Here is a 12,086-nt window from a genome sequence, read left to right as displayed (position 1 = left end):
CGCCTTCCTGCTGTCGTGCCTGCTCTTCGCGGCGGTCAACCGGCACCAGCGCGGGCCCTACATGGACGAGGCCTTCCACGTCCCCCAGGCGCAGGCCTACTGCCGCGGCCGCTTCCTCCAGGTGGCTCGCGGGGGCCGGTCAGGGTCGGCGATTTCTATAGACGTGCCGTGGGCGCTTTGGAAAGGGAATCGTTTGTGGGCATTGCTGTCCACAACGCCGGTGTCTGCTTACTGGGGGTGCAGTAGCGCGCCGGGCAGGGTACAAAGTGTTCACAATTTTCAGTCTAATAATGACAGAAGTTGGCTGAGCATCCAAGCTAACAAAATGGGGTGCGGGTGGGGGTGGTATATCGTAACCCGTCGCACATCTCTGGTCCTTTTTTTTGCCTGGCAGTGCCTCTGTGACCCTGTTTCTCCGCTTTCCAGTGGGACCCCATGATCACCACGCTGCCAGGCTTGTACCTGGTCTCGGTGGGAGTAGTGAAGCCCGCAGTGTGGCTCTTCGGGTGGACGGGAAGCGTGGTGTGCTCTGTCGGAATGCTCAGGTTTATTAACCTCCTCTTCAGTGCTGGGAACTTCTATTTACTCTATTTACTTCTGTTCAAGATCCATCAGAAGAATAAGGTATGGTCAAAGTAGAATAATTTTATGCGCTTGTACAAGCGATTTTGATGGCTCTGTGTCTGTTTGCTTCCTTACGTGTGTGAGCTGTCCTCAGTTTTACGTAACTGCAAGTACTATTACTAGTTTGGCCAAGGAGGCACATTCCTTTTTTCTAAACTTTTTAAATATCTTTTTTTTTCTCTCTCAGGGTGTAATCCTGTGAAAATTAACTATTGTGCATAACTATAAGTACTGCTATTGAAAGAAAAGTTAAAGTTAGTACACATATAGACTTACTATCCAAAGGTCTGAATGCTCATCTAGTTGGAGTTGCTTAAGACAAGTGAATCCTGAGTGAAGCCCTGTGAGTTGCGTTCTTTAGAAAGTTAGCAGGTTTGATGTCAATATTTAAAACCAGAGAATAATTCAAGTGTGAAAGAGTTGGAGAATGGCTGAGGTTGGAAGGGGCCTTAGGAGGCCCACCCTCCAGCTCAGAGCAGGCCAGCCCTGAGATCAGACCACACTGCTCAGTGTTGGGGCCTGGAAAACTCCAAGGATGGAGGGTGACTGCACAACCTCTCTGGGCAACCTGCTCCGTGCCTGACCATCTTTCGGTGAAGAAGGTTTTTCTTCCATGCAGTCTGAGCCTCTCACTTCAGTTCATGACTGTTGTCTCTTGTCCTTCCACTGTGTACCCCTGTGAGGAACCTGGCTCCCTTTACCTGTTGACATCCTCACAGGCTGCTGTTTGGTCCCCCCAAGCCGCATCTTTTCCAGGCTGAACAAGGCCTCTACTCTCAGGGCAGGTGCTTCAGCCCCCAACTGTCTTGGCCCTCTGCCATTGCTCCAGTTTACTAGTGCCTTTTTTGTATCACAGGGCACAAAATTGGACGTGGTATTCTAGGTGCAGCCTAACAAATAGAGTCAAGAGGGATAATCATTTCCCTTGGTCTGCTGCTGTGCTCTTGTTAATGCAGCCCAGGAAGCTGTTGCTGTTCCTTCATGCCAGGGCATGCTGCTGGCTCATGTTCACCTCGCTATCTGCCAAGACCCCCAAGTCCCTTTCCACAGAGCAGCAACTCCTCAGCTACTTCATGCCCAGCCTGTATCATTGTGGGAATTTCTTCCTATCCAGGTGCAGGCATTTGCATTTGCCCCTGTTGAATTTCATAGTATTTCTGTTGCCCCATTCCTCCAGCCTGTCTAGGTCACGCTGGATGGCAGCTCTGCTCTTTAGTGTGTTGCCCAATCCCCCCAGTTTTGTGTCATGCGCAGACTTGATGAGAGTGTACTCTCGCTGCCTTCAAGTCATCGATAAAGATGTTGAACAGGACAGTTCCCAGTATGGATCCCTGTGATACTCTGGTTGTTACACTCACCTTTGGATGGAGTGTGACCAGTTCACCGTCCAGCCAGTTTTTACCTGTCAGGCTGTCCACCCGTCCAGACCATAACAGTTCAACTTGGATACAAGAATATTGTACGTTTAAAGTGGTGGAGTATCCACCACTGCAGTAGATAAATAGTTCCAGTGGTTAATGGCCTATTCAAAATCTTTCACCTTAGTGAAGTTCTTTAGTTTCACTTTTAACTGTAGGAACATTTTTCCTTGTTCCCCGATACCTGAAGGATTCCTTTACTAGAAAAGAAAGAAATTTTTTTCTGATGTATTTTCTTACAGGAGACTCTTCACGTTTAAGCACATGATAAGACTATATAGAATTGGGTCAAAGTCAATAAATTGTTTCCACTTTCAGAACACACTTAATTTTATGCTTGGAGGTGGAAATACAAATGTAAGAAAACAAAAGGTTTCATGACAGTAGTCTAAGCATTAGAAAATGCAGTTGTATTGTCGGCAGTTCTATGAACTCTGTGTTTTCTGTATTCCTCTCTTCTGCACGGTGGTGACTGGCTATTTCACCCCATGCTACATCATTGAGAAACATCATGCAACATTTTTTAATGTCGTGAATTGCATTGCATCATGTAGCAAGTGGGATAATTGGGAGGAGTTTGTAACTGCATGGTCTTCTACCTTCTTTAAAGTATCTTTTCTAACTCATGAATTATAATGAAGATAAATAATAAAACTGCACCAAAAATTAGAAACTTGGAACTGTCCACTCTGTGGACTGGCTTCAAAAGAGGCAGTAGTATAAGCATAGAATGATGTGTTCTGCTGTCTCACAAATAAACAGAATGTGATGATGAGATTGCAGGGGCATAAAACATAGATTTTTTATTTTTTTTTTCTTTTCTTTTGCCCATTAGTGCAGCTCTTTTAGCCTATGTATGGGAGCAGTTATACTCCCACAATGATTTTTAATGCCACAAATATGTGAACACCTGACATACAAAAGAAGTTGGTGTATTTTCATTGCCATATTTTTAACTCACATGCAGTAGTGTTCCGTACTTTCATTTGTCTTTTAAGGTTGTGTAGTCTGACACTCTGTATTGACATAGGAGGAGGTGGTTAACAAAAATATAGCATGCGTACTTGTGCAGTACTGGAACCAAAAAGCATAAGATATGTTATATTGTGTTAATGGAATTCTCAAGAATTATATTCTTTCTTTGTTTTTTGGTTGGTTTTTTTTCATTTTATTTTATTTTTATTGGACATTGCTAACCACATTTTTCTGCTTCTTCTCTAGGCTGTGTCTGGTTTCCAGAGAATCTTGTCTACATTAACTCTTGCAATGTTTCCCACCCTTTATTTTTTTACATTCCTTTATTATACGGACCCAGGATCAGTATTTTTTACTCTCTTTGCCTATTTAATGTGCCTTTATGGTAACCATAAAACTTCAGCGCTCCTTGGATTTTGCGGCTTCATGTTTCGTCAGACAAATATTGTGTGGGCAGTTTTTTGTGCTGGAAATGTTATTGCAGAGAAGCTAAATGAAGCCTGGAAGACAGACTTACAGAAAAAGAAAGATGAAAAGACTTCTTCCAGGAAAGGATCATTTTCAGATTTGATCAGAATATTGCAGTTTCTTATTCAACATATCATATCGCCTAAAAACTTATTTACACTTATGGCTTTAACTTGGCCATACATCATATTAGTAATGGTGTTCTTTGTTTTTGTGTTTATCAATGGTGGAATAGTTGTTGGTGACAGAAGTAGCCACGAAGCCTGTTTGCACTTTCCTCAGCTGTTCTATTTTCTGTCCTTTACTGTTTTTTTTTCATTCCCTCATTTATTGACCCCTACTAAAATCAGGAAATTTCTTCTCTCATTACAAAAGCACCCTGTGCAGTACAGCTTAATTGCCATCACCTCTTTATTCCTGATCTGGAAATTTACCTATGTGCATAAGTACTTACTAGCGGATAACAGACATTATACATTCTACGTCTGGAGAAAAGTCTTTCAAAGACATGAGCTTGTAAAATACATATTAGTTCCAGTCTATATATTTGCTGGCTGGAGTTTTGCTGATACACTAAGATCAAAATCAATATTCTGGATCTTAATGTATTTTATATGTTTATTAGCAGCCACAGTTCCTCAAAAATTGCTGGAATTCCGTTACTTTATTTTGCCATTCTTAATATATAGGCTCAATATTCCATTTCCATCTCTATATAGACAACTTCTGGAGCTGGCTTTTTATATTGTTGTGAATGCAGTAACTTTGTATCTTTTTCTAAACAGAACTTTCCATTGGCCAGATAGTGATGAAATCCAGAGGTTTATGTGGTGACTTTTTTTTTTTTTTTTTTTTTTTTTTTTTGATGCTTTCATACCCTTAGGAGAGCCCAGTTCTGTTTCAGGACTGTGGATTCTGCAATGAAGCAATATGCTTTGCATTGTGTAAGGACCTTTTTCCCCAGTTGGAATTGGGGAAGTAAGCTGTTTGCTTATTTCTTGGAACTGAATGTGAGATCTGATTTGTTGTAATGTGAAGATACTCCATATATTGAATTTATGAGCTCCTGGAATTATCAAATTCAATATGAGGGGAAATTTGAGAAATTGTGAAATAAGGGAGATGTTTACAGTCATTTTTCATTATAATAAAATATTATTATATAATATGTCTTTCAGGGTATGACAGTTTATGTTTCAGAGGTTGCTCTTTAAAACAGTATTTAAGCGTTTAACCTTTTTGTTACCTCTGGGTGCGTATTTACTCCTTGGATCAGGCCACTTCCATCTAGGTTTGCTAGTGGTCAAGGTATGAACCACTGCTAAAGTATAATGTTTTCAAAACCTTCTACGTCCCACTGAATTTTCATGATTTTTTTGTCAATATATGATTACATTGGTTTTGCAAACAGAATGAAGGCTCTTAAATCATTAGAGCATTTTGAAAATTTTATTTCAAACCTTATATTCAGAAAATATAGTGGAGGCTATCTGCATGTACCTTCTTTGGAGGAATAAATATTATTGTACAACAAAACATAAATTGCCGTTGATAATGTGACCTATTAGAAAGGGAGTAATTTATGTATGTCAAACTGAAACGTGTCATTACTCAGTGGAATGCAGTCTAATGAATACCCTTTTAAATAATCAGGCTTTTATGTCCTGAGGTTCTGTGTTCACAGGTTTGTACTGAAGTAGGATATGAGTGCACTCCCAAGTTGAACTGAGTGTTTCTGAGATCCTGGATGTGTAATCTTAAAGAAATACTGATGGCATTACTGAATCGTTCTTTTAAATGTTTTTCATATAGATATACAAATCTAATGGAACTAGGGAGTATGTATTTTGTTTTACAAAAGTAAAATACAATGTGTGTATATATATATTTTTAAAAGCATCTAGTGCATTATCATCAGAATAAATGAAGGCTGTAATGGTTCCTGTCAGTAAATGACTTTAATTAGACTAAAAAATATTTGATTGCTGAAAGTTAACTGTTAAGCAGTTTTATAAATACAACTAAATTATGTGGCAGGGAGGATCCAAAACTTCAGGTACTAGGTAGCATCTTAAAATTCTTTCTTATTCTGTAATAAAAATAGTGCAGCCCAATCTATGCAAACTTATGATATTATTGCCACTCCAGTCACTCTGAAATGGAATTGTTTCTCAGAAGGTCAGTACTGTGAAGTTATTACTCACAGCGGTACTGTTTGGTTGGGGTTTGTTTTTTTTTTTCTTTTACAGTATGCAGATCAATGCCCTGGCTCTGATCCCTTCCCTGTACTAACACTATGAAGAGTGTGGTTAACTCAGATTCTCCTGTCCGATGTTTTTGCAACCCTGTTTCTTCTAAGGAAACCTTAAAGCCACTCCTCAATGAGTAGGTTTATTTGTATTGAATTTAAGAAATTTGCCAGGTCACTGTTTGCTTCTTGGCCTGTTGCCAGCATGGTCATTTGTTGGTAACATATGTACCATAGGGAAAGCCATTTTTGATCACTCCCTGTTTGCTTATATGTAAGTTGAAGGGGCAATAGAAACCTGAAATGGGTTGCTTTTAAAGAATCCAACATGGTTCTTGCAGAGTCCAGGATGTTGTCTTGTCATTTTAGTATGACAGATTTGGGGGGGAAGTCTTGCATGCCTTCTGCTTCCAATTTTGTTTTTGTATACTATGCCAGTAAAAACATAAACAAGGTAAAGAGTATATACTTGTTTTAGTACAATTTCATTTGTGTCTTCAAATTTTAGTTCTGAGTGAGTTGAAAAGTAACATGGGAAGGGATGCGGCTCTGGCTAGAATTCTGAATTGTCTTCTAGATCTGGGTTTTTCTTCTGGCTTTATGTAGGGAAGCAGGTGTTCATTAGCTTGACAAGATGCAAAAATTCATGTGCTTAAATAGTCCACAGGTGTTTTGTTTTGTCCAGCATGTCTATTGATGCTGGTATGTGAATGCCTTGGATTATCAACATTGTTAAGAAACGGTGTTTATGCTTCCTACTTATTCTTAACAGAGATAGCAGCCATGTTTCAAGTGAAAAGAACTGAGTTTATGTATATATATACAATTGTAATGCATTTCTTCTGTAAAGAAAAGTGAAAGTCTCCCAAAATTTAGAGCACAATGCCTTTTAATGAGCTCCACATCACAACACTAGAAAGATTACATGTAGAGAGATGCTTGTGAACTGTTGGGGTTTTTGAACCAATATTAGAAGGTGGCATAATATTATATCATGGGACTTATCAGTATACTTATATATTTTAATTTAAGAGTACAATTGTTCTCAGCATATTCTGCTAATTTATAAGCAGGCTGAGTTAATAAAAGTTTAAATTGAAGAGGAAAATCCATGAATTACTGAAACATGAAGGGAGAATTTATTTTTAGAGTAAAGCTGTTTTCAGTTTTGTTGATGAACCACAGGGAGTTTGCAGGTAATATTTGATGTTAGCCTGATTTAGTCTCAGAAATCAAGATGCCAGGTGTAATTAAATCTAGATGTAAGAATTAGTTAAACATACTTTATAATCTTCGAGCAAGTATCTTTTGGAAAATTGATTTCAGTATTTCCATTGTAGTTGTTTGTAATACATTAGCTATTGATCTTAGACACGCGGAAAGGACTGTGTTTGTCCTGGGTTATGTTGCCTAGGTCTTCTAGTTTCAGTAGAACCATGATTGTTTACTTCAGGTTAATTCCTCAGCAGGTGTCATTTGGCAATGAAATTACTTACAACAGCATTAAAATGATAATTTATTGTAAATTTTATTAATTAGCTATCCATTTAGAAAGAAATCCCGCTAATTTGTTGAAATGTCCAAGATGAAAACAAAAATAGCATAGCTAACATTTCTGTAATTGCTGTTTAAAAATAAAGGCTCAGCTCAGCTTTTCTTAGAGAGAAAGAAGGTGATGATTTGTCCATAACTGTCAGAATAATAAAAATAGAGAGCTGAACAGCCACAGCATGGCTGAATTGTTTTGAGGTGGAAAAAAAAAAAAGACAAATAATTGAACACATTGGGTTTTTGTTTTAGTTAAAAATAGGTAGTTATTTGGGAAGATGGAAAGTTTGTTTGATAAATCCTATATGCTGTGAATTGTGTTTTCTGTTATTTGTGAGCGTTCTGTATTTTATGTCTTTTAAGTTACTTGACAACACATGTTCATGTTTAAAATTAGCATGAGTTTTACACTATAAGCAACATGTGCATGCTGAAGTATTTTTTTATCTGTTATTTTCGTGCAAGTAGATAAATCAGATGGGTTGCTTGTGTTAAAAATATTATAGGAAAAAGTATTCTACAGTCTCTGGGGACAGACAGTTGAGTTTTGTCATTAGTGCGGATCTGAATTTTATTTATTTTTTTTTCACAAGGTGGCAGTCTTGCACCGTCTCATTGAGGTGACCAACTGCTTAGCGTAATGCTGCTTGAAGTCATAGCGTCAGGGTTTTTAGCAAGACTATTTCTGAGAATTAGAAAACTTCAAGTTCTGTCATGGCTGGTTGCTTGTTCTAGTAACTGGTTTGGCTAAAATATCGTGGCATATAAGTTTAAATTATGTTGTATGATAAGGTTTAGAAGAAGAGCAAGTTGTGTTCATCTTTAAATGGTCTTTTTTGATATTTTTGGTATTTGTGAAATTTTCATATCTAGACTGAGAGAACAAAATGAAACCTAAAGCTTACTGTTGAAATTATGTCATTGTTTTAAACAGTGTAGTTGCTTAAAAAGTTAGCAAATTTCCTTCTGCTGTTTTATTATTAAATTTCACAGCATTCTTATTTTCTTCACATACTCATTCTGTTCATTACTGTCTAAAAAGAAAAAAAAATTGGGAGGACAAACTGAGGAAAGCAAAGTAATTATACTTTGAGACCGACACCTGCTTTTCTGAAATATTTGCTCTTTTTAATTGGATGATGCATGTATGAAAAATAAATGCTCAAGTGTCTGTTAGCCCTATAGTAGCTGGCATACTGCATTTTAAATGCGTCATTTAGTTTTTGTGTAATGGAAAAGTGTAAAGCCAGAGTCCGTGAAAATGACTGCTTCCAGTTATCTCAAATTCTTTGTCTATATTCACTGTCCAAACATTTTTTCCCTGAAAAGCTTTGCTTTCCTTGCTTACCTCTTGTTAGATAGGCTATGCTTTTTCTTTTCAATTCAGTGACATTTGTATGTCAGCCGAGGCATCTTTTATAGAAAAGCATCCTTCTTAAAAGTATGCTTTAGATGGATGCAGATAATTGGTTTTACTAACATCATTTTACAAACAAAAAGAATTTCTCCACAAGACAAATGCTAACCTAGCTAGCAACGTGTAGCTAAAATGCCCTTAATTTGTGAGGTTTTTTGCTTAATCTTGGAATATGCTCAGGGCCTCATGCTGTTCCTTCAGCTTCAGGGATAGCTGGGATATGAGGAGCAGGAAGTGAGAGGAAAAAGATGTGCACAGATAATTGCAGTAGCTAGGAGTGTGCAATGCTACCGGGAGCAGAAATGAGTGGGGTGCTCTGGGGGCTTTTGAGGCACTGCTGTGTTTAGCGGTGCACTGTGGCTTGCTGAAGTACGTGGTGATGCAGGAGAGTTCTTTGCTGTGCATGAGTGGAAATCTCTTCTCTGGCTGGAAGGTGGAGCTGCTTGTACCTAGAGCTGGCCCGATCACTGTGAGAATGATCGTGCTGAAACTTGGGAGTTAATTGGTTTATTGAAAGTTGTTTTGGTACTTAGGCTGTGGATCTGTAAATGAAAACTGTTCTTATTGTGTTCCAGAAAGGTTGTGAGCTTACTTGAATTGCAGCTGTGGGTCAGCAATGGGGAAGGGGTTGCTTTCATTATCAGGTTGTTAGTTGCCCAGATAGTCTAGCATTTTTATAAAGCAAAAGTTGCCATATCTTAAAAAATAAACACTTTTAAAACAATGGCTTCCCATGTGCTTTATATCCTGGTTTCAAGTAGATGTAAATTAATATCCCATGCATTTGATTCAAATTGGTATGAACTTGTGTTAACAGTGGCAGTGTGCGCCTTTTCAAAGATGTAATTGCAAAAGTTCCTGTCCTTAGCTACCTTCAGATCTTCTCTAATGAGATTAGATTTCCACATTTTCATATCAGCCCTCCTAAAAGTATTGTCGTAGAAATAATCTTGTGAATATACAATGCAAAAGGAATGGTTACGGTGGTTATTGCTGACAAGAGTCTCTAATTTTAGGGCACTGCTTCAGATACTGAAGTTTAATACACATAAATCATTCTCCATTTTCCTGCGTTCTCATTGAATCTCAAACAAAGCATTGCTTGGCTGAATTGAAATTTAAATTACAAGCTTCAAAACACCAAAGGAGACGCAGTCAGGAATATCACTGATTTCAGAGATAGCGCTTCCCCCTCTGGGTCAGCACTGAGCAAATGCCGTAACATTGTTTGTGGGTGGGAGTAAGCCCATCATAACTGTAGTCCTGGCAAAGAGCAGTGGGTGTTTTAAACCTAATGTTCTCTTTGTTGCATATAGGATTCCTTACTCACTGCTCTACACTCCTGTGCCGCTATAGCACTATATACTTTTCATTACTGAGAGGATTATTTTATGTTAGTAGTCCATTGAGATAGTTGTGAAGGTGGGAATTCATCTGCCAGGCATCTTGTCAAAACTAACTTCTAGTGTGTTCTACTTTCCAGAGCACAGCCTGTTTGGGCAGGGCCCTCACATGAGCTGGGGAAGCCTCGTATCCAAGATTCAGGCCAGAATGACCCATCTTTGAGCCAGTTTTCCTGGCATCCACTCTGCTAGCTGAATTTGAAAAGTTTTAGCCCAATACTATGTGTTAACTTCCTTTAAAGTTTCAAGAAACCTTGTGGAATAACCTTCGCTGTCTAGGTCCAGTCCTCCAGGAAAAGAACCAGGAACATGTCAAAGGAAAAGGAAATTATGTGATGGCTATGGTAAAGAGCTGTATCTATCCTTGATAAAAATGTACCAGTGCACATCTGCTTCAATAACAGTGAGTTTTGTTCAATTAATTATGACTAAGATGGAATTTTCTGCATTATTTCTGAAACAAGGAAGAATGCTACTTTGCTTAAAACCAAAAAGAAATTAAGTGCTTGCACTTTTCTTAAGAATTAAGAAGAAAATATATTTGGGATTTTTGAGCCATCTGTTGTCTGAGAGGAGCTTTAACTTTGCCTTCAAGACAAATACTCGTTATTTCCCTCCACCCTCCTTTACTGTGTATAAAGTGTAGGCTGCTTGAATTTTGGAGGGGGTGAAGGAGGAGGTAGCATTACGATGACCTGATCCAGCTGTTTGCCTGATAGGAAGCCACAGAACTTTATCTGGGAACTTCCACCAAGGCGGGAATTACTTTCCACATTATGTAAGTGAATCCTGTAGAGTTTAATATTTTGTAGCTGAAATGGAGCACATCTTCTGAAAATACACCCTATTTAAAGCCATCAAGTAGTGATGAATTTGCCATATCCTTTGGCAAGATTTTTCAGAGATTGTTTTTACTCATAGGAAACTTTTTTTCTCTAGTTATGAGCTTTATGCTACATCTTTGCAAATTCTCATTTTCTTCTTCTACACACACAGATACACACCATTTATACTGACATGTTCAGGTCACAACTCAACAGCCTCTTAACCTACTGGCCTACAGACACATGAGGACTCTTGTGCTCCAGATTGTTCTTCTCTTGGCTTTTTTTTCAGCATGTAAAAAAAGTATGATCACCAGAATCAAAGACTGTACAGCACTTTTGAGCTCTTCTTTTTATAGGGAAGAAGTATCATCTACCTAGATCTGTGTACCTTGCTCTGTTTGGCCAAAACAAGCTCTGTGGCAATTTGTATGGTTACCCTTAGCATGCTGGCTTCCTTGTAGGTGAGGCATCACTTTTTGACTTCTAAAGTCACGCTAATGGAAAAATCAGTCCAAAATAAACATATTAACAATTCTCATAACAACTGCTTTCATCTTTGTCAGTGAAGTGGCTAGAGATGTGCACCTCAGTCTGTAGGAATAACCAGGGAGAAGAAAGCAGGGTGAGGGCATGTGAAGTTTCATTTTGGCTGAGTGGTTTATGATTTGGATGTTTCCTGTAGAGCTCCTTAAAGTTAAATGCTTATGGAGGTAAATTTAGTTGATTGATTAATGTCTTGGTCTGTAAAGCCAGGGCTAGAATCACAGAATCATAGAATTGTTTAGGTTGGAAAAGACCTTTAGGATCATCAAGTCCAACCGTTAACCTAACCCTGCCATCCCACCACTAAACCATGGCCCTAAGCACCTCATCTGCCCGTCTTTTAAATACCTCCAGGGATGGGGACTCAACCACTTCCCTGGGCAGCCTGTTCCAATGCTTGACAACCCTTTTGTGAAGAAATTTTTCCTTATAGCGTGTCTAATCCTCCCCCGGCGCAACTTGAGGCCATTTCCCCTCATCCTATTGCTTGTTACCAGGGAGAAGAGACCAACACCCACCTGGTTACACCCGCCTTTCAGGCACTTGTAGAGGGCGTTAAAGTCTCCCCTCAGTCTCCTTTTTTCCAGACTAAACAATCCCAGTTCCCTCTAACTT

General features: G+C 38.7%; 1 protein-coding gene across 3 annotated transcripts; it reads left to right on the top strand.

The window, feature by feature from the left end:
- The first annotated feature begins 6 nt into the window (after nt 1-6).
- Nucleotides 7-11,721, top strand: LOC104123800 (ALG10 alpha-1,2-glucosyltransferase). Of its 3 annotated transcripts, none has more exons than XM_009636086.2 (3): nt 7-121; nt 427-624; nt 3,264-11,721. In XM_009636086.2, the coding sequence occupies exons 1-3, from the start codon at nt 62-64 to the stop codon at nt 4,317-4,319; spliced, it is 1,314 nt and encodes a 437-aa protein (XP_009634381.2). In that variant the 5' UTR covers nt 7-61; the 3' UTR covers nt 4,320-11,721. The 3 variants fall into 3 exon arrangements, with proteins under 3 accessions (XP_009634381.2, XP_035747549.1, XP_035747550.1); XM_035891656.1 differs by having other exon boundaries at nt 37-121; nt 395-624; XM_035891657.1 differs by lacking the exon at nt 7-121 and adding an exon at nt 137-259.
- The last annotated feature ends 365 nt before the right edge of the window (nt 11,722-12,086 follow it).

Source organism: Egretta garzetta, unplaced genomic scaffold (assembly GCF_000687185.1).
Source record: "Egretta garzetta isolate BGI_Z169 unplaced genomic scaffold, ASM68718v1 scaffold33, whole genome shotgun sequence".
Lineage (NCBI taxonomy): Eukaryota > Metazoa > Chordata > Aves > Pelecaniformes > Ardeidae > Egretta > Egretta garzetta.
Note: the sequence above shows the minus strand (reverse complement) of the source record. Positions and strands in the feature narration are given on the sequence as shown.

Coding starts and splice junctions, on each gene's coding strand:
- LOC104123800 (XM_009636086.2), top strand. CDS start 62: ATGGACGAGGCCTTCCACGTCCCCCAGGCGCAGGCCTACTGCCGCGGC. Junction 122..426: donor GCCGCGGCCGCTTCCTCCAG/GTGGCTCGCGGG, acceptor TCCGCTTTCCAG/TGGGACCCCATGATCACCAC. Junction 625..3,263: donor AGATCCATCAGAAGAATAAG/GTATGGTCAAAG, acceptor CTTCTTCTCTAG/GCTGTGTCTGGTTTCCAGAG.